We start from the raw sequence: 21,910 nt of genomic DNA on the forward strand, positions 1-21,910 counted from the left end.
GTAGTAGCACAGCAAGTGAAAGTGGAGCACAGAGACTTCCTCCCCTTGCAGTTTTATTTCACTTCCAAAAAAAAAAATTAAAAAATAGCATCTGGAATGTGGGAAATCAGGCAGGAGGGGCCTGCCTTTGATTCCCACAATGAGACTTCAGAAGAGCTGATCCTAAGAGGCTGTGTCTTCCTCCTCCTCTTCCTCTTCCCCTCCCTTTGAAAAATGGACTTCATAGGTAACAGCACAGATGCCAGCCAGCCAGGCTGTCATGGTGCCAGCAAGGAATATGCAGAAGCCAATGAGGCACAGAAAGACATAGTCTTGCTTGTACAGCTGGGTCAGGCAGCTGAAGTGAAGCTGTGCCTCCACTGCTGGCATCCTCAGGGCTCGCAGGCCTTCTGGGCTGTAGCAGGTGATGTTGTCAGCATCTGCAGAGGCAGAAGCAAAAGTAAGACTCTGTAGCCTGTGTCTAAAGCCTCTCTAGCCTGTGTCTAAAGCTTTAGTGAACACGAGTCCTGATAGAAAAAATGGTGGGGGAGTTTGCTAAATGATTGAAAAAAGTCTTCACACTCCACTGTCTCCATGGCTTGGGTAAAATCTGACAGCCAAACCCGTCCCAAACCCATGCTAAACCTATGCCAAAACATAATTCCCAGGTTGCCAGAACGATTTCTGTGGTGTTGCTTCCACAGAAAATACTTCCCACTAGATTATGCCACTGCGGCAAACTGCTGCCCCTGCACTGCTCATCTCTGCTGATTGAGCACTTTCATCTTCATGTAAGAACACCTGTGTGTGTTGGTTTTCTTATTCTCAAGCACCTTCTGAAGTGATACAGTCTAAATTATTCTGGAATAATGAGGCTGCTGCTCATTTGACAACTAGGGTGGTTTGCAGTTCGGCACAGCCTTACCTGCTGTGTGAGAGAGGCAGAGGCAACTCATCAGTGATTCAGTTTCACTGAAATAACAACTATACCCTGTCATATTGAATACTTGAAGTAATAAAACACGCTGGCCGTTTCCCCTCAAGTAAGTGAGGGATGAGTGTGGTGCCTGTGGAAGCTGAGTGTGCCCTCAGCCATGGCCCTCTCCTTCATTTTCAGGCTTGGAACCCCCCAGACACTGTGCTGGACACAGGCTGGGCACTGCTTGGTGCTCAGGATGGAAGGGCCTGGGGAAAAGGGAGCAGAGGAGGGGAGATTTATATTACATGACTTTGTATTGCATGTGAGAGATGTCACTGCTGTTCACACTGATCTGTCTAATGGTTCTGAGTAAAACTTGAGATCTTGTATCTCTCTATTATCCAAATCCATCCAAACTTAAGCAACTTCGTGTCAGCCCCTCATGAAGCATCAGTAGTTTTTTGAAGGCCAGGGTGGGGATCTGCTTGCAGCAAATTCCAGGGCTCTGTCCCATTGTCCCTTTGCACTGGAGCTATCAGCCCCTAGAACAACCCTCAGTTTAGGGCTGCCTATCCTGATGAAGAAGGAGTTTCCTTTCTCTGCCCAAGGCAGATGGATGTTTGCAATACAGGGTGTCCAGCCTATGCACACTTTCCAGCAGCCCTCCAGACACACAGCCTCCTGTGGACTGTCCCACAGCATCTCACTGGGACACAGCAAAGCTGAACATGGCAGAAACAGCCTCTGTGGGCTCCCTGGTTTCTTTGGCTTTTACATTTTCCAGAGCAAAGGGTAGGGATCCAGACTTACACCTCCAGTCTTTGCTGCCACTTCCTTTTGCTGCTCCTGCCCTACCCAACTGCCTGCAATGAGCTTTAATCTCCTGTTGCAGGGTTCAGTGGGTTATCTCTAATCTCATTGCAAAGAGCTGTACTTTATTACACTGTTCCATAACTGCCTGTAACCTCTATGTAGGAAAACCCATTTTACTGTGTGTAGGGAGCTTACTGCATCTAATCAAGACACAAAGATATCTTTAATTTTGTTCTTCCTTACCACCAGCTTCCACTTGCCCTTCCCTTTTCTCCCCTTGCGTTCTTTTGTGGCCTTTTCTTTTTCAATGGACAGACTTTCTTAAACAATTTCTCTCTTGCAGCTGCCTCTCACCATCATGTTCTGCATTACTGAAACCAAAGCTTTCCTCTTTTCTACATGCTGTGTTGTTTCTTTCCAATTTAGAAAAAACAAGTTCACGTGCTGCAGCTGCAGAACAAAGCTTTGCCCTTGGGACCAGCATTTTTCTGTGAAAGGGAATTTGTGATCACCCTACCTTGATGTGTCCACAGCCCAGTTGTAGAATCACTCAAGATGGGAAATAGCTGATTTTGGAATGGAGACAAGGCAGGAAATTCAGAGCAGCAGTTTTCCCAGTGCATATCTCACCAGGGCTGTGTTGGGATCCTCATTCTTGGCACTGCAGCCATGGGGGGCAGTGACTTGCAGGCACAGGGACACCTGAGGTTGGATCCAGGTGTTTTAGAGCAGCAGCAATTTCCCAGCTACAGGCTACACCTCCCTGACTGCCCTGAGCATGTGAGCAAGTATGACTGTCCATGTGTGGACTTCTCCCATCCCTGGTTTGTGCAACAGCAGAAGATGGAACCCACAGATGACATGCAGTGGTACAGCCCCATAAGCTGAACTTTTGGGAGAGAAAACAGCACTCACTCCATTCAATACAGATCTGTGGAGCTGGGAGATCCTGCTCACAGAGCTCTCACCTGGAAAATGAACGTTGCTCTCTGTCATCCAGGTGATGAAGTCCAAAAAGGAACAGTTGCAGTGCCACAGGTTGTCACTGAGCCCCAGAAATCTCAGGTTGGGCAGGTCCTGGACGGTGCTGGTGTCCAGGAATGTTAAGCCTGTCCGGCTCACATCCAGGTGCCTCAGCCAGGTGTTGTTGGTGAAAGCATCCTTCTCAATGGCCACAAGGTAGGGATTGTCTGAGATCTTCAGCACCACCAGGCTGAGGAGGTGTGAGAAGGTGCTGAAGGTGACCTGTGTGAGGTTGTTGAAGCTGAGATCCAGATAGACAAGCTTGGCCACGCCAATGAAAGTGAAATCCAAGTCATCCCCCAAGAGGTTCTTGCTGCAGTCCAGGTACACCAAATCAGCCAGGAAGCTCAATTCCACTGCTGGCAGATATGAGATGTTGTTTGCCACCAGAATCAGCTGCCTGGTGTCCAGAGGGATGTCTGCAGGGAACTCCAGCAACTGCTGCCTGGTGCAGTTCACTTCCAGGTACTCACAGCTACACCTGCTTGGGCAGTTGATCCTCTTTGATGCCATGCCCATCCCCAAAAGAAACAGGAGGCTCAGGGGCCACGGTCTCCTGGGAGGAGACATGGTTTGAAACATTCCAGGCAGCTCAGTCCTTTGGGGACTGACTGCAAGCAGCCCTATGGAAGCTGTGCTGAGGAGGTGCCCAGCTACAAGTCGAGAAGCACTTTGTGTCTGTGGCTCATCTGACCCCTTGGCAGAGTGCCCAGCTGGAAACCGAGCCTGGTTTTTACATCAGCAAGTGTGGAACAGTGGCTGGAGCATCCCTGCCAGGTGACACCTCCGTGATGTCAGTGGCTTGCAGAAGCTGCCTGGTTTCAGGGACAGCACCGTGACCTCGCTGACCTGCTTCCAGCTGAGTGGAGGTGTGGGAAGCTGTGTGTGGGATAAGAGTATGGGAACTGTGTAGGGAGAGCATGAACAGTCCAAATTTTGTCAGAAAGGGTGTCACGCTGCACGAGGTGCTCACTGGTACTGATTAGGAAAGAGCCCCGTGCAGTTCTGTGCTGGATTGGCATCATCTCCTTGCAGGAGCCAGGAGGTTCTTGCCCCGTACTGTGTCCAGGTCTGAGGTCCTGGGCACAAGGAAGATGTGGACCTGTTGGAGCTGGCTAAGAGGGGCCATGAAGATGCCAGAGGGCTGGAGCAACTCTGGTAAAGGGAACAGAGTGAGGGAGTTGGGGCCCAGAACCTTCCCCAGAACCTTCTCAGCCAAGAGGAAGAGGGGGCAGGGACCTTTCGGCCAGGAAAGGGTATAAAAAGTTGGTTTTGTTCTGGGTCTGTCTCCTAGGCCAGGGGGGACACACCCGATTCAGCTGAATTTGTTAAATGAAAATTTAGTTTTGCTTTGGCAACTTTGTCCCCTCTAAATTTTATTGGTAAAATGTGATCATTTCTCACACCCATGAGGGTGGGCAGGCCCTGGCACAGGTTGCCCAGAGAAGCTGTGTGTGCCCCAACCTTGGAAGTGTCCAAGGCCCGGTTGGACGGGGCTCGGAGCAACCTGGGATAGTAGAAGGTGTCCCTGCCCATGGCAGGGGGGTGGAATGAGATGGTCTTTAAAGTCCGTGCCAACCCAAACCGCTCTGTGCTGGGTGTGTAACCCTCCACTGCCCGCGACAGCCGCGGCCCCGCCCACGGTGCGGCCCCTCCCGCCCAACGGTCGCGGCGGGGCGGGGCCTCACCAAACCACGCCCCCTCGCGGGCGAGGCCGCCGATAGGCCGGGACTTCCCAAAACTCCGCCTTCTTCGTGACGACACGGCCGCTGATAGGCCGGCGGGGCGCGCGGCGCATTTAAGCGGCGGGCGCGCGGCGGGCGGGCTGTTGCGTTCCGTTAGGGTCGCCCCTGCCGCCGCCGCCATGGAGGCGATGACATTCCCCCTCTACAGCACCGACGACATCATCGGTTACCTCCGCACGCGCGTCCTGACGGAGGCCGAGGCCCGAAACCTGGTCAAGGGCGACGTGTTCGGCAACCCCAAGGTGAGTGAGGGGGCGCGGGGCGGCTCCGTGTCCCCCCCGCAGCCCTCGCTGTGTGTGAGGCGGCACTGCCCGACCCGTGTAACCGCGGGGTGCGTCGTGCTGGGTGGGTTGGGCTGCGACGTTCCGTGGCTCTCCCCTCTTCTCGGGCCTTGCCAGGAAAAGGGGGTGGTGTCATCACAGTACCTGGCCCGTCTTCCCGGTTCTGTAGGCTAAAATAGCCACAGCGTTTGGTAAAGTGTCATAGTTTCAGCACTTTGGCTGATCAATTAGTGCTTTAAACCAAACCCTCCTTTTAAACCCCTCCCGGCTTCACCGCTTTTCTTCCTGTGGCAGTCTGACCATTAATGTTACTGTTAGTGAGTGTCCACAGCGGAAGGAAAGTGGCTTTAAAGTCGAATTGATACCTGGGAGTGATTCCTTGTGCCGCTATTTCTTGTGTTTGTACCTGTAGAAGGAGGGAGGTCTGGCCCTGATTGCTTAGGAAATGACAGGATGATGGTTTGTAAGAAGCAAAACTGATTGTGGATTAGAGCTGTAAATGAAAAACTCTTGGGCTTATAGGTGTTTTTCTCCCTTCGTTTTAATATTGTGATGCAGATTGCTGTAAGTTTCTAATTTCTGTGGCTTTGTTTCAGGTTTTTGGTGTTGCTTGTTTTGAAAACTGTTCAGTGAGCAGCAACGTAATGAAAACCAATGCCTAACATATACAGGCAGGGCTGTACTTGTCTGAGCTGTCTGCTGTTCCTTAAAACTGAATTATGAACAATTAATGCTTGAACTACAAAATACTGGCAAGTGAAACTTGTCTTGGTGTCTCAGTGAATTTGGCCTCTGTGTGTTAAAGTTTGAGCTAATTTTGTGGCCTGTCCTGGAAGCCCTGAATAATGAAACACATGCAATACTGATTCATGTCCTTTTGTCCTGCAGGTTGACGTTTTACACCGGATTTACTCGAGAGTCCTGCAGAAACTGTGCAGTGGGATCCGCCTGGAGCATTTCTACATGGTACAGCTGCCGAGGCAGAGTAATGGAATGTGAAAGGAAAAGAATATTGCACTTAACAAATGTTGAAGTATCTCACTCTTGCCTTCTCACTAGCAAATGGCAAGCAGCCTGCTGGTTTGTGTGTTATAATTGCAGCAACGGGAGCTTAGAAATTCTGCCTCTGCTGCAGAAAAATGGTTTGTGAGGTGCCACGGGCATGTGAGTCTGTGCAGCGCAGTTTCTTAGACAGCAGTGGGAGTGCAGGACTGCAGCACAGCCACTGTCACGGGTCGTTAACCCACCTAAATGAACCTGGGAGCATCAGCTGTGGGCTGTTGATGAGGCCTTCAGAAGTTGCTTTGGTCATTGCTCCTCATCTGGAAATTAATTTCAGCTCAAGGTTTTGTGGCTGTGCTGCCTCTAGTTTTGTTTTTGTTTTTCCTTTTACCATGGAAAGAGGACTGCCTGCTTCACTATAGGAACTAGTGGGTGTGAAGAGGACCTCACTTACCTCTGTAGGCTGTGAGGAAAGGCTTTGGAGAGCCCTCTCTTTCTGTGGTTAAGCTGTGAATTTTGTTATCTGACATGCTGAGGGTGCCAGAAATGTCTGTAAGGTTCAGGAAGGACTGGACAAGCTTATGAAGGGACACCATGTCCAGCCTTGAAATACATCCTGTGTCCTTGGGCATTTGCTTTTGGCCATGGCTGGAGTGGGCTGGACTGATCTAGAGGGAAAGTAAATGTTACTTTTGATATATGATTATCTCCACCTCTCCATCAACTGAGAGGAAAGTAAGGAGAGGCTGATACCTTGTTCACTAACAGTTACTTGGTGTTCTGTGTCTGTTAGACAAGAACTGATCCTTGAAACAGTAAATAGTGTTGTCTTGTGGCCTTTTTTGGGTATGTTCTTCCCTTTCAGTTTATGTGCACAAGGTAACTGTTCTTCATGGGCCATGACATTAGCTGGGATAGTGTATCATGAGATCTAAAATATAAGAAAAAGGTGACAGTGTACACTACTTTCTCTTTTTGACTTCCTCATAAAACACTTGTGTGTGTCAGTTTTGAGGTTTTAAAAGAAAAAGCTGCCTGCTGTAAGGTGTGCAATACCTACTGTTGTCCTGCACCAGTTTTGAACAAATTAAAACAGTTTAGGTTGAATTCCAGAGTTTGTAATGTTGCTGCTTTAGTTATTATTGCCTTATATATTTTCCAGACAAAACTGACACTTAAAATAGTCTGCTGATTAACTTGAGGATACTTCTCAGCCTTTAATATGTGTTCCCTGTGCATGGGAAGACCATCAGTGTGTTTAACCTATTGGAATTGTGCTGTGGAAACCTGTGTAATTTGTTTTCAGTGTTCTCTACTTATGCACTGACTGTTTACTCTTTAGATGCCAGTCAAGGTTGACATAATGTATCCGCAGATATATGACGGTTTTCTACCTGTCTGCAACTTGCATAGTCACATGTAAGTAGAAGATGCTGCATCTGCTCAGTTGCTATTTCTTGTAAAAGTCTGATTTTCTAAAAGCTTTGTTTTTTTCTGCCTTTGTACTGGTGATGGTTCCATTGTTTGCTGGCTTAAACAAAGTGAAATTTGCAGATGAACAGGGAGCAGCAATATTTAGTAGAGTAAAATTCCTCTCTTGTCAAAATGAATGTGTTTAAATAAAACAGCCTCACCGAGATGGAGCAGAAATCCATACTTGGAATGGCTGGAGGGTCATCATTACACCTAGAAGAGGGATCTTATGTTCCTGTTATGTAAATCTGCTGTCTGAATTCTGTGTAGATGTCTGTTGGAATCAGGTGAGTGTTAGACTTTAAGCTCCTTTTCTGTTGTAAGGGAAGTATTGATTAAGAGGTGTAGCAGTTCCCTAATTAAGCTGAAAAGTTGTTCAACAGACAAGTATTTTGTCAATAGAAATATCTGAGATGCTCTAAGAATACGAACTGTTAATGCTGATCAGTGTGTGGAGTTCTGCTGTGTTACTCTCCTGAGACTGACTTGTCTTGTGCTTGCTGTACAAATGCCCTGGGATGAGAGGACAACATCTGTTTTGTGTTAAATGGATGCAGCACAAAAACTGAGTAATGGTCATCACAGAAAAGATTGTTTTGTTTTCCTTGCAGGGAGCGCCTGCTGCCAGGGTGCCGGATTAATGATTTCCAAATCGCTGATATTTTAAAACCAAGTAAGCAAGTGCATTGTAAGTCTCGGGTTTCCTGAGGTGGTGGATGCAGCTTGATATCCAGTGCTTTTTTCTTATTTGGCATAACCAGGTGGACATCTGGTATGGACAGTGGTCCCTGGGTTCCAGCTCCTCTTCTGACCATTGCTGTGACCCTTAGACAAGTTGTTCTAGTGAGCAGTTCTTATTCCTTATGTAGCTGATCCAGGTCAGTAACTGAGGAGGGCAGTTCTGGATGCTGTGTGTCTGCTGAACTGCTGTCTGGTGAATGGACTATGACATACTTTAAATAACATAAGAATAGATGGTAATGAGAACTACCCTGACAACTCTGGAACTCTATAGGCTTTCTTATGCTGATGCCTGTGTAGGAAGCAATTGAGGTTTTGCTTCACCTTTTTCAATACCCAGATGTGGTGACTCTGCTACAACACAAACAACTTGGAAAATGTTTTTCTGAAGAACTCTTTAACTTCTGGACCTGTCTTGAATAAAACATTCAAGCTTTTGAAATAATCTTTCAAGAAGTTTGCTTGGAATAAAGCCAGAAAGTCCCTGCAGTTCAAATTGCTGCCTTCAGTTAGAGAGGTTCTCTCTTCAGAGTTCTAGTTCAAGATTGACACTCCTTCTCCCTGACTTCAGTTTTAGTGGGAGGCTGTGTTAACAGTCTTTCTTCCAGATGTCATTATTCATTTGCTCAAGGGCACAGAATTGCTAAGAGCTTGTAACTAACCTGGTGCTAGTTTTGGTGTAGTCTGAAATCTTTCCAAGATGTGCAAGGGGAGGACTAATTTGAATTGTTTGTAATTTCTGCCTCTTCTCTGAATTATATTTTGCCCAACTTTTCACAAGCAATTGCAAAGCATATGGAAACCAGCACAGTGATGTCTTGCAATTCCTTTTTCAGAAACAAAGAGGACTATTCGCTTCCTGAGTGGCATTCTCAACTTCATAAACTTCAAGGAATTCCGGCGGGAGATCTACTTGGAGTTACAACTGAGCTATGTAAGACTGGGTGATGTGTTACTCCAGACACTTATTTCGCTATAATTAATATTAACCTAAAACTGGGAGCATAAAGGTTGTGGTTTAACTTTGTTTCTGTAAAATGTTGGAATCTTAAATGCAGCCAAATAATATAGAAAGGGAGCAATTATTACTTAGGCTATTATTGGAAGGTTGGTTTTTTTTCTCAGTAGCTTATTTGATGCTTTAGCCTGGTAAGTGAAAGATTGACACTTTACATCCTTTTGAGAAAAGATGGATGCAACAGTCAGCGAAGCTGAAGCTTGACTTGTAGGTGGCTTCTCTTCTGAATATCTCAGTAGTTCTGAGATGCATTTCATGTGAAATAATGATGAGCAGGGCTCTACCAGAAACCCAAAGCAAAACCATATTGCTCTAAAATAAAAAATATTTGAATATTTAATTTGCAGAAAGCAGCTATGGAGAAACACCAACAACTGGAGGCTGCGAATCAGGAGGCAGCAATGAAGCTGGAGGAACTGAAGTGAGTATGAGGAGTAAGCGCTGCTTGAGTTGCCTGTTCAGGCTGGATCAATGGGCCAGGGCCAGCTGTGTGAGGCTCAACAAGGCCAAGTGTGGAGTCCTGCTTTTGGGACATAATAGCTCAGTGCAATCCTACAGGCTTGGGGAAGAGGGGCTGGAAAGCTGCTGGGCAGAAAAGGACACCTGGGGGTGCTGGCCAACAGCAGCTGAATATGAGCCCAGGTAGGCAAGAAGGCCAATGGTACCTGGCTTGTGTCAGCAAAAGTGTGGCCAGCAGGACCAGGGCAATGGTTGTTCCCCTGTGAGGCCACACCTCAAATCCTGGGTTCAGTTTTGGGCCCCTCACAAATAAAGACATTGAAGGGCTGGAGCTTGTCCAGGTAAGGGCAATGGAGCTGCTGAAGGGTCTGGAGCACAAGACTAATAAGGACCAGCTGAAGGAGCTGTGGGTGCTTATTCTCTGCTAGCAGAGAATAAAAATGACTTAGGGATATATGGTTGCTTTGAGAGAATCCTGTATTTGTATACTGGGGACCAGGGTGAAAGTTTTGGCTGTTACAGTTAGTTTTTAGTGATGTGGCTCTATCTCTTCAATAGCTGTAGGAAACCCATTTTTAATTTAATAGATGGGTGAAGTCATCTTCCTTGGTTATTTGACACGTTTGCCACAATCTGTTTCAGACCATTTAGTCCTACTGCCTGTGTCTTTGCACCATTAAGTTTTGTTTTTGCTTGTGGGTAATAGGGTGAAGACATGGCTAGTTTCCAGATAGCTTTCAAAACAAAGAGTTTTTTCAGACAGCTGCTCTGAGTGTGTGCTACATAGGGGAGGTTCTCTAGCTAATATAGATCTACCTTGATACAAACTGTTTCGATGACAGGTAATATTATGCAAATGTCGTAAATAAAAATCACCACTAAAACTGGTAGGAGTGTTGTTCTATTGTGCTTTGCTTAACATGATCTTTAAACTTAGTCCTCTGTTATGCTTGTACCCCTTCTTGCCAAAATAGCCCTTTAGATTATGCTTCAAAATCTTGCAAGCAAAGAAAAATAAGATGTGTTAATTTGAGACTCTCTTGTTCTGAATAAAGTTACTGGCTGTAAACTCTTTGAAAAGAGTGATTGTTGTATCTACTGTACTTTGACTTGACTGTAATGATGCTGAAACTGTCCAATATCTTTGTTTTTTACTTAGCGCTGTTCCAGTTGAACATCAGGAAGAGATCAAGCAGCTGACAGAGAGCATTCAGGAACTGGAGCAGCTGCTAAGAGAAGACTATCATAAGAAACAAGTATGATCTTGTTACATATTTCTCTGAAATGCTGCTATTGCTTCTGATCGTGGCTGTTTCTCACTTGTGTTGATTTTGTTCCCTTCCCTCTAATAGAGAGATTAAAGGGGACATTTCTGACTTAAAACAAAGGCCATTGCAACACAATGCTGTGTTTGACCCATCTTCATTTCACTGTAAGGAGTGTGAAACACATATGAAATCAGACATCGGGAATACAAAAGTATATTTGACTCTCTTTTTGAAATTACTTGGCAAATACCTGTGTTACTGTTTGGAAGTGTGATGGGTGTGTTTCCCTTTGTTTCCATCTGAATTCAGAAAATTGGAACTGGAGGTGAGCCATGGCAAGAAATGAGGCCTAAGAAGGGGCACCCAAAGGAATATCTGGCAAAAAGAGTGGGGTTAATTGGAGGGGTAACTTTTCAGCAATGGAAACTTGTCTCTAAGGTCTCATAGGTAACCTTTTCATCTCCTTTGGGAGAAAAAAAAACCCTAAAATTTGGTTAGGCTTTTTGGTTCTGTCAAGTCATGCCTCTACTATTAATATTGTTAACCATGTGCTTGACTTCTATATTATTTGTGACTTTACATTAAATTAATTTTTTTTCCTGAAGAACAGAGCCTTTGACAAAGAAGGTTGTGGGCTTATAATACTGCCAGGGTCAGTAAGAATAGAGGCAGTCAGCCTCTTATCCCTGTTCCTAGTTACCCACTGCTGGCTGCATCCCTAGTGCTCCCAGTGGCTTTTGCAACAGCATTCTCCTTTCTTGACTTTGGAATCTTACAGATTGCAATTTTGTCTTCTGGTAATGGCATTCCAAAGGACCCATAAAGGGGATTTCTACTGTAGACAGATCTGATAGAAGGGTAAAGCAGGTAGCAGTTGGAGAGATGCTTATTTAAAGCTTTTTGCTTTTTTAGACAGCTCTGCAAGATGTGATTTCACAAAAGAAGACAGTTATTGCTGAGTGTACCCGAAAACTGGTGAGTGCACCCCTGTGTAGCTGCAGGTTGTAGCTTCCATCTCAGATCAACTAATAGATCATCTCTCCTTATAGGATCATATTACTCCTGGAAATGGCTAACTTTCAAGTGGTGATTATCAATATTCTGAAAAAAATTCCGTGGCTTCATTTTTTTCCCCTCGGAACCTTTACTGTAGTAGCTTGTTTTGTTGTTAATTTTAAATACACATCTCTATGACTCCCTGAAGGGAAGTTCTAGCCAGGTGGGGGTTGGTCTCTTCTCCCAGGCACTCAGCAATAGGACAAGGGGGCACGGGCTCAATCTCTGCCAGGGGAAATTGAAGTTGGAGAGCAGAAAAAACTTCTTTCCAGAGAGAGTAATCGGGCATTGGAATGGCCTGCCCAGGGAGGGGGTGGATTCCCTATCCCTGCAAGTTTTTAAACTGAGACTGGGCATGGCACTGAGTGCCATGATGTGGTAAAGGGACTGGAGTTGGACCAAGGGTTGGACTTGATGATCTCGGAGTTCTTTTCCAACCCCATCAATTCTATGATCTCTAATGTCAAGCTCTGTGTGTTCAGGAAACTGATAAAGAAATTTGGACTTCTGAGATGCCATGGGCTTACTTTAAGTGCACAAAGTGGGCTAATGAGGCAGCTCTGACCCAGTGGGGACAAAACTGAAGGTTATGAGAAGTTGCACAGGAAACTTGTTGCTCTTTTACCAGCCTGATAGAACTGGCTCTGAAATCCTGCAGTGACTGCCTTGGTTTTCCTAAGTGAGGTGTCCTGACGGTGAGAGTTGCTGGATGGGGCTCTGAGCACCCTGATCTGTGAAGGCGTCCCTGCCCATGGCAGGGGGTTGGAACGGTGATCTTTAAGGTCCCTCCCAACCCAACCCCTTCTAGGATTAGCTGACAGGCTTTGTGGAGAACTAGTTAACTGCGGTTCTTGTGATTTAATATAAGCAAGTTAGGAGAGCAGAATGGACTGTTAATGGCTTTGATTTGAAATGTTAATGCTGTTTAGAGGAATTAATTTTTAAAGCTTCCTAATGAGAAGTGACTGCAGAGAAAAGATTTTGTCTAGTTATAAGATGCTGGCAAACAATGCTACACAATTTTTGTTCACCTAATTGCTAATATTGAAAATGTTTGTCTTGTTAACCAGAATGACCTTAAAGTGGCTATGACTACTTTGAAAGAAGAACAAGAGCAGCTGAAATCAAAAACTCTGGAGAGTCCAGAGCAACTGATACATTACCATGAACAGATGAAAGAGACTGTTAAGAAACTGAAAAATACCAAGGTGAGACCTTCCTCTGTCCACACAAGGGGGTATTCTTAGATAAAGCACATCTTTTACTGAACTGTCATCATCTACAAATGCTTCTTGAATGACATGTAGTAAAACATCAACAGAACAGTAGTTAGTCTGAAATGAAATCTCAGCTTCAGAGAAAACTGAAGCCTCAGGAGAGAGTTAGTGGTTTATTTTTGGTTTTTGTTTGGTTGGGTTTTGGTGGTTTTTTTTGTTTGTGCTTGTGTTTTGGGTTTTTTTAGGCAGGATTGCAGTCACTGCTGCTTTTTCCTCCATGAGTAACTGTTTTTTTGTGAAGCTGGCTGTAGAGGTCTTGAATCTATACTGTACCTGTCTGGCTGGTTGTTCTCAAGAGGTGACAATCTGGCAGCTTCCAAATGCCTTTGGATTTAGAACACGTGCTTAGTAGTTGTTCTGCTGTCATTCACTATTTCTGGAATTGATGGCTCTCTCCACTAATATGCTAATCACTGAGTTCCAGTCCTAGTTTTATGGGCAGTTTTAGGTTTTTTCTATTTTTTTTTTAATTGAATGTCCAGTCTTTAAATTTTTGTGGTTCATGATTGCTCATATATCAGAGAAGTCTGCATAACTTGGCCTCTACAGGTATTTTTTTTGTTCCAAAGTTGTACACTTTATTGCTGCAATTCCAAGTACCTGCTTTTCTGATGCTTTATGAAACTTGTTTTACCAGTACAGGATTTCTTCACTGTACAGCCTTTTTCTTTTCCTGTCCTGAAAGCTCTTGGAAAAAGCTGGTTAGTTCAGTGTAAAACACTTGCAAGTCACTTCTGTGCTTCCAAATAAATTCCCATTTTTATTTTACAAACCGAAGATCTCATTTTAGTAACTGTTAAATAAGACTTTCAAGTGTTTGTTAAACAATGAGGTAATGGGTACAAAAGTCAATATGCTTTAATCCTATATAAAATAACTCCAAAGCTGTTTATTAAAAGTATTTTCTCTTTAAAGGAAGAAATTACTCGGAAACATGAGGGTTACAGAGATCTAGTTGGGGTTCTGCCATCATTCCAGTTGCAGTTGCAGTTCTTTCAAAACAAGATGGAAACACAGGAAGTAAATGTGGGGAGACTGGCCAGTATATTATCAGAGGTTTGTCTTGTCCAAATTATATCTGGTAATGGGGGAATTTAATGTCTAATACAGGTGATAATCAATAAATGTCTGTACTGTGAATGTTTCCATATCTCCTCTTCCCTATAAAGAAAGAATTTGGGTAACTTCAAAATGTTGTTCTTTAAAATGTCAGTAAAACATTGCTGCTGCTTTTCTGTGTGGCACTAGCTATTGACCACTTGGAATAGTCAAAGCCCTTGTTGCCATAGAAACCTGACCTAAAATAATTTGAACTGTCTTGGGGTTGTTGGTAGGAAATGATGGAAGAAAAGTGAAATCAAGTTTTTTCTGCCTCAAGAGTGGGAACTAAGAGCAAAATATTGCTACTTCAGGGAGAGTCATGTCTAATTGCCTTTAACTTTATTAATATTACTAAGCCAGACATTCTGTTGTGCAATGTTTGTCACAAGACAATACATTGCTATTTGGTGCTTGGTTTTTGGAGAATGCAATTGTTAGAAGCATTTGAAAAATGCTGTGGAGTCTTTTTTTGGATTTGTAAACCATGTGTTCAAATTACCCTTGGCAAAGACCTATAACAGAAATCGTAGTAACTTTTGAAAGCCATTCTAAGTAATGGAATCTTGTCCTTTTGGATGTATTTATAACCAGATAAAGAACTGCTATTTCACTGGGAGAATGCGTTAGCAATCAGATCTCCAAAAACTAGCAACCTAGTTCTAATCTTGGTACACTAACAGGTAATGTCTTGATTTTTTTTTCCCTCATTTAATTTATTTCTATACTGATGTACTCTAGATCAGAAATCTGGAGGACCAGTCTGAGAGTGCTCAGATAGAGCTGAAAAAGGTGACGTCGGATGAAATATCCCTGAAGAGACTGGTCACTGCAAAATGTGAAAAGCTGCCTACATTGGAGATGAGGCTGCAAAAGATGCGTGAAGAGATTCAGCAGCATAAGAGTACTGAGCTTCAGTAAGAATGAGTTGATGTTTCTGCCTTATGCTGCTTTATGTCTTTGTTATGCACTGCCAAAGTTCATGTCTGGTACAAACACACAGCTTAGCAGTAAGAAGAAAATAAGCAGTGTGGGACAGCTTTGTATGAAGACCAGTAATGCTGCAGGCAGGGACTTGGGGTCTCAAATCAATAATTGCAATGTGACTTGACAGCAGTTCTTTTATTGGAGCACTAATTTAATTTATAATGCTTATTCCTGATTCTTTTATCTTCTTAAAGAGAATGTCACATTGGGATAATTTTCCAACTTATCAGACTTCCAACAAAGCCCCATTTGCCTTTCATGAATTTTTCATCATTTCCCTTGCCACTTTTGCTCATTATCAAAGATGTTCAAGACCCATGGGGAAATGGGGCTCTCATCTCAAAGGAGCATTTTCCTGACATGAGGCTTCTAAAACAAAAGGAAAAGTGTCATTTGATCAAAGCCTCTCAGCCCCTTTTCCTTCCCACCATATGCTAAAGGCGGGTTGCACGACTGTGTTTGCAGCATGTCAGGCAGTCCTGCAGCCTTGTAAGTTGTGGCTTCACTCTCAGATTAGAAGAGCTGGACTGTTATAGAGAATTTACTAATAACAAATTTTTTTGAACATGGATAGGAAAGAAAATGTGGGAAATTATTGGCTGAGTAAATTAACTATGACAGAAGAGAGCTTCTTGCACAGAGCTGAGGAAGATTTGGTCATGCTTAGGGTTTGTGGTCTGTAGGATGGCAGCAAGTTTCCCTGGCTACCTTTGCTTCCCATTTAGTGCATTGTAGCAGCTAAAGGAGATTATTTGGAAGAAAAATAGGTTGGACATTAGGGTGAATTTCTTCATGTAAAGGCTGATAAGACATTGGAAGGAGCTTCCCAGGAAGGTGGTGGAGTCACCATCCCTGTAGGTCTTTAAGGAAAGACTGGATGTGACACTCAGGGCCATGGTCTAGTAGACAAAGTGGTGTTGGGTCACAGGTTGAGCTTGATTATTTCAGAGGTCTTACTAAACCTAATGGATTCTGTCATTCTGTGAAAAGTAGCTTTTAACTAAAGAATGAAAATATTATAATCTAATGTTCCTTTTAGTCAGAAGTTGGTGCTGCTTCCTGATTTTAATGTGTTGGGTATTTCCCTTTGTAATAAAACTAGATGCTTTGATAAGCAAGAGCGGAAGGGAGGTAGCCTTGGTTTGAAGATGAGTTTTTGCTGGTGAATGAGCATGTGTCCTGACTGTTCCCTTGAGGCAGGAAGGTGTAAATGGGCTTTTGCTAAGTGTGAGGTATTTCAGCCATTCTTTACAGAAAGCTGCTGCTACAATTCCAGCTATAATTGTACAAATGCTTAATATAAACCAGTAGGTGTTTTTGCACTAGAAGTCAGAGTAGATCCTCTGTTCCCACTCTTGCCCTTTGCTGATGCCATGGCAGCTCACAGCTGGAGCTATCTGGATTTACCTGCAAGCTGGGGAAATACTTGGTCCTTGGGATGCAGTGAAATGATGTACTGGAATCATAGAATCATAGAATGGATTGGGTTGGAAAAGACCTCCGAGATCATCAAGTCCAACCCTTGGTCCAACTCCAGTCCCTTTACCAGATCATGGCACTCAGTGCCATGTCCAGTCTCAGTTTAAAAACCTCCAGGGATGGGGAATCCACCCCCTTCTCTGGGCAGCCCATTCCAATGCCTGATTCCTCTCTCTGGAAAGAATTTTTTTCTGCTCTCCAATTTCCCCTGGCAGAGCTTGAGCCTGTGTCCCCTTGTCCTATTGCTGAGTGCCTGGGAGAAGAGACCAACCCCCACCTAGCTAGAACTTCCCTTCCGGGAGTTCCAGACAGTGCTGAGGTCACCTCTGAGCCTCCTCTTCTCCAGGCTAAACACCCCCAGCTCCCTCAGCCTCTTCCCATAGGACTTGCATGGAAGTTGTAGATAACAGATGTAGATATATGGGATTAGAGCTTTAACTTGGTGGGATGTGATCTAGGGCTAAGGAAAACGTGTGACATTCAGTTATGCTGAAACGTCAAGTGCATCTGTATTGCTTTTAACCTGCATCACTCAAAGGCAGGAAGACAATGCCCATCTGTCTGTTGGGTTGGCTCCACTGAGGCAACTGGAGTTGCCTTGATTGGCAGCAACTGAGGATCTTCAAAGTGCTCCTCTAGCTCCACTTTGAATTTTACTTCTTGTACATAAGTTGTTCTCGTTTAAAAATTGGATTGTTTTCTGAGCAAGTAAATTCTATACATCATTGTTTCTGGAAGATGCTGGTTTCATGCTCATAAAATGCAAGCTTTGCTTGTGGTGGGGTTGAGGTTAATATGGAATTAGTCAATGGCTCAGTAGTAACTTTTTTCTCTCACCTTTAGATATTTTAATAAAGTCCAAGAGAAGAGAGGTGCTGTATATGATAAAGTGAAGGCCATTCACAAGGAAATCCAACAAACAAGGTCCACAATTGATCACCTGGAGGGGAATGCTAAAGAAGAAGCAATGAAAATGACGGTGAGGTGGTTTTTTTACACCCCCACCCCATCCCCCCGTAAGGGAATCCTGTTTGGTTAAAACTCAGAACTTATTTTTGACTTGAACTGTGTAGATAAAGGAACAGTTTTTGGCCCTTAAGACAAGTGTGCTCTGCAAGTGGTGGTTTGGGTGGGTGGTAGATGGGAGTACACTGTGTACTTGTAGGTCCACTGGGTTGGTAGGGCTTGCTCTGCTCTGTGCAGGCTGGGCAGGTGACCCACAGGAGAAGTGAACTTTGCAAGCCTGAGAGAAAAGACTCTGGAATGGTGTGACAGCCCAGTATTTTGGGAGGTGAAATTAAGCTTGTCTTCCCACCTGTTCCTGTACTATGCTAGTTCCGTGTTGTCTGTTTTAACATGATTATCATTCCAGTTCTAAGCAGTTGGATTTTTGTCTGTTTCTTTTGTTTGTTTGGCCCCTGGGACCTGACCTGTGAGGCTTTGCATTCCTGCTGTAGCATGGGCAATGCAATAATCCTCTCAACAGCATCCCTCAAACCCAGGGCCTACTTACCATATCACAAATAGTTTAAGGGTTTTGTAAAGATGACTGTCCAACTCAGCTTTGGAAAGAGGCAGAAATCCTGATGGATTGAGCCTGAGGGATCACAGTTTCCCTGTCACATCTCATCTGTTCATTATTCAAGTACTGTCCATGCTGGGAGGGCAATGGTAGCAGTCCCTGTGGCAGAGACCTTGGTGACACAGGTTAATACCGAGTGGGGCAGGAGTGGTGTGACTGCTGGGCTAGTGCTGGTTCCTTGACCAACTTAGTGTTGTAACCACTAGTCTTTCAGTTTATGGTTGCTCTTATTTTTCTGATGTTTTGTAACTCCCCATGTTATTTGTGAGTGCTGCTTCTTAAGCCATGGAGAGATACTTTTGAAGTCACTTGAGTCCACAAGACACTCACTTAACATGCTTGATAAGGATTTAACTTTGCTGATGGATTTCTTTTTTCTTCTCTTTCTAGGAAATAAACTTAATTTTGAAGGCTGCATTGGAGAGGTGTCATGAATTTCTCATGAAGTCAGGAAAGAGTTATGCAGCCTCAAGAGAAGAAATAACTGCTGAACTAAAGAAATGGCTGCTTAGCGTTCAGTCTCCTGGAAGTAGTTCTTAAGCCTGTTTGCACTTGTGTTCCACTTTCATTATGTTTGTCCTCATACCTGAACTCAAGAGCTTGTGCTTTGTGTGGGATGGATAATGATTCCAGGCAAAAGCCAGTGCTCTCAAAAACCATGTCAGAACATGTTTAGCTTTCTAGGCAGATCCTGATGTCATCAGCTCACTGACATGGATGAGAAAGCACTCAGTTTCTATTTTTTCAGTCAGTACTTGGTTTTAGTGGTAATATTGCAATTTTTGCTAACTCCAAATTGCTCAACATTTTAGACAGAATCTTGCTTTTTTTTTTTGTAGAAACTGTTCTGCAGCCCTTGATCTGGGAAGACCTGGTGCCTTGGTCTGGCCTGAATGTACAGACTGTTCAGGCTAAGTCAGTAACAGGTGATACTCCACTATCATTATTATGACAGAGCAGTAGCATCTTTGTAAATGCCAAGTTACTCTCATTGCCAATATTGGTAACTCTAAACACTCAGGAGTGCAATTTTAGTTAACAGTACAGTTCCTCTCAATCCTTGAATTTATTATCTCTGCTCTGTGGGTTACAGAACCCCAATCTGTGTTTATTAAAAGGTCTATATTAGGGTGCTTGGTCCTCTTAAAAAATTATAGATTGATATTTTGTACCTAAAGTTGTGATGGCACCCAGTGTGCCACAGTGGTTTTAATTGTTCTGAAAAATAAAATGCTCATTTTTACAGTAGCTGATATATTTAACCCCCTTTTCTCGTGTGTCTTTTTCCCTCTCTACTCCCCTAACTGACTTGGCATAACATTTCAACTGAAAAATTTTGCTTTATGCATTTGTAGGAATATGTGCTACACTGTTTTTTTTATAGTGAAAGGAGGATTCAAGCCGCCTTAGTTTTAATTGTTCTAAATCCCTTATTGACTAGAGATGCTTGCAAGTCAGACAGAAACAGCAGGTTATTGTTGCTTCTAAAGCTTTTACTGAGGCATCAAACCCTTCTAAGGTTTTGCTTTTGAGGTTTTTCTTGCACTGTAGCATAGAATTGTTCAGGCTGGAAAAGACCTCCAAGATCAAGTCTAACCATTAACCCAGCACTCAACCATGTCCCCAAGTGCCACAACTATACTTTTAAATACCTGCAGGGATGAGGAACCTTACCACTTTTCCTGACTTTTCAGACAAAGTTAGTGTTACCCTGCAAATTTCAGCCTAGTACAAAGCTTCTCATAGTTTTCCCATTTCCACTGAGTATAGTCTGTTTTTAAGTGAATGTACTTTTCATCCCAACAGCTCTGTAGAAGCAGCTGGTGCAGAGATTAGGTAAAGTCTAACTGCTAAGGTGGTTGTTTTCTTCCAAGAGCTGAAGATGTTGAGTGCATACAAGGTACAGAAAAGTTCTTTTTAGGTTTCATGGTCTAGGCCACATGTGGAATAATTATGATATTTTGGGTATTGTACGTCATAAGTGAGTTTTAAATTAATTTCTCCTCACATCCTATGTATTAAAACATTATTCTTCACATGCAGGTGTGCTCTACTCCTTTGTCATAACATGGATTCTAGTGGAACATTGATACTGTTTGGGAAGATATGGCTTCTCATTGCAGTACTTATGAACTTGATTGATGCCTGTGCAAAATGATGTGGTAATTTCTAGGTATTTCCAGCCTTAGAATACTATGACATTTGAAGACAGATGACTTGTGTGAATTTTTACCTGAACTTTCTTGTGATATCCCTGCTTCTTGTGTCAGTCTAGTTATACCCCAGCTTGACAAGTTGCTGGAGGCCAACCATTCCTTCTTTTAACTTCTCTGAGAATCCTGGGGTGTGACTTGTCTGATGCTACAAAGATTCAAAGTGTTTTGGTATTGTATAAATATTGCAGTAATATCTCCTTTCACATAAAGACTGGCTGGAGGCTGCACTCCACAGCCTGGATATTGCAGCAGCTCTTGGGAAAAAGATTCCCAAAAGCTTCCAATAGCTATTGCAAGGGATTATTCAAGCCAGCAGATCAAGATTCTTAGGCTAGAGAAATGATGCTTGTGTAGCCCAGTGATTAGGAATTTGCAGCACAAAGGAAAAGCTGGATTCTGGTTCCTGCCCTCAGGGGTTTTGCAACCCTGGCCGTTGGGTAAAATAAAAGGCTGCAATTCATGAAGAAAGAAAACTTTATTTCCAGGGACAAATTTTTGTATTTCCTATAGGTTCTAGTGCCTTCACAGTTGCCTGTGTATTTGTACCTAAAATTCTTAAAATGTGTTTTGGTTATGTTTTATTTCTATCTAGAGATAGTTGTTTCCTAGGTGTGAGTCTACTGCTTTTCAAAAACTTCTACCCACCTTGATCTATATGGCAGTGGCAGTAGTTTAGTGTGACCTGAAGAGCAGTGAAGGGAGGATGGCTTTGCTATGGCAATACAGCTCAGTTCCCCTCAAGAGGGCAGTGTTAGCCAAAACTTTCTTGGTGTTTGGCTTTTTTTTTTAGTTCTGTTTAAATGTGCTGTTCATTTTTTTTTGCATATGTTTAAGTATAATATATAATATGACATAAGTATAATATATAATATGACATAAATAGCAATCAAATTTGTATTGTTTTGCTTGGGCTGGTCACACTTGTTTGAAATATGTTGAGTTACTGACAATATTCTGTAAGCAGCTTTTTTCAAGAATTGCCAACGTTGGCATCTCTGCAAGTAGAAAAAGTAGTAATGAGTAAAATGGGAGAAATGCAGCTTAGATTATGGCTTAGCACAGCAAATGAACACAAAACTTTAAGAGGCCATGTGACACCTTTTCCCCAGTGTGCTGCTGCTTTCCTTGGGAGGGAAAGAGGCCTCGTTATCACTCCTGTTTTGCCTTTACTCCAGAGCATGGCTGGAAAGATCTTCAATGCTCTGTCTCTGAAGCCTGAGTAGGGCTGAGTTAGATGAGCAAGGTCTGTATTTTCACCTGAGACCCTCCTGCTGTGGCAGTGGGATGAGCTGGAAGAGGAACTGTTGTGTTGGCCACTTGGTGGGGATGTTGGCACAGAGAGTGGCCGTAGATTCATGTTCCATTTCTGCCACAAAAGCCAAAGGAAACTTGCTGAATCTGCGGCTTCAGGATACAGCTTTGCAGCTTGACACTCTTATATTCTAGGACTAGCCAGGATCAGGTAAACTAGAAGTTAAAACTTACTGACAGATG

At 43.6% G+C, this 21,910-nt stretch overlaps 2 protein-coding genes across 2 annotated transcripts; one reads left to right on the forward strand and one right to left on the reverse strand.

Moving 5' to 3' along the window:
* Nucleotides 1-162: 162 nt before the first annotated feature.
* Nucleotides 163-3,319, reverse strand: LRRC52 (leucine rich repeat containing 52). The gene is made up of 2 exons (XM_071565551.1): nucleotides 2,680-3,319; nucleotides 163-419 (listed from the first exon to the last, which is right to left on the reverse strand). The coding sequence occupies exons 1-2, from the start codon at nucleotides 3,314-3,316 to the stop codon at nucleotides 163-165; spliced, it is 894 nt and encodes a 297-aa protein (XP_071421652.1). The 5' UTR covers nucleotides 3,317-3,319.
* Nucleotides 3,320-4,562: 1,243 nt separating this feature from the next.
* On the forward strand, nucleotides 4,563-20,238 carry NUF2 (NUF2 component of NDC80 kinetochore complex). Its single transcript, XM_071564953.1, has 13 exons — nucleotides 4,563-4,721; nucleotides 5,649-5,726; nucleotides 7,105-7,181; nucleotides 7,847-7,908; nucleotides 8,813-8,910; nucleotides 9,342-9,415; nucleotides 10,613-10,709; nucleotides 11,634-11,696; nucleotides 12,848-12,985; nucleotides 13,970-14,110; nucleotides 14,894-15,069; nucleotides 17,462-17,597; nucleotides 18,591-20,238. The coding sequence occupies exons 1-13, from the start codon at nucleotides 4,599-4,601 to the stop codon at nucleotides 18,738-18,740; spliced, it is 1,413 nt and encodes a 470-aa protein (XP_071421054.1). The 5' UTR covers nucleotides 4,563-4,598; the 3' UTR covers nucleotides 18,741-20,238.
* The last annotated feature ends 1,672 nt before the right edge of the window (nucleotides 20,239-21,910 follow it).

Source organism: Pithys albifrons, chromosome 10 (genome assembly GCF_047495875.1).
Source record: "Pithys albifrons albifrons isolate INPA30051 chromosome 10, PitAlb_v1, whole genome shotgun sequence".
In the NCBI taxonomy this organism is placed as follows: Eukaryota; Metazoa; Chordata; class Aves; order Passeriformes; family Thamnophilidae; genus Pithys; species Pithys albifrons.

Bases quoted from the DNA above. Each gene is read 5' to 3' on its own strand.
- LRRC52 (XM_071565551.1), bottom strand. From the start codon at position 3,316: ATGTTTCAAACCATGTCTCCTCCCAGGAGACCGTGGCCCCTGAGCCTC. The intron at 420-2,679 runs GTGAGAGCTCTG...CTGCCTCTGCAG, and splicing joins GAGCAACGTTCATTTTCCAG to ATGCTGACAACATCACCTGC.
- NUF2 (XM_071564953.1), top strand. From the start codon at position 4,599: ATGGAGGCGATGACATTCCCCCTCTACAGCACCGACGACATCATCGGT. The intron at 7,182-7,846 runs GTAAGTAGAAGA...TTTTCCTTGCAG, and splicing joins TGCAACTTGCATAGTCACAT to GGAGCGCCTGCTGCCAGGGT. The intron at 9,416-10,612 runs GTGAGTATGAGG...TTTTTTACTTAG, and splicing joins ATGAAGCTGGAGGAACTGAA to CGCTGTTCCAGTTGAACATC.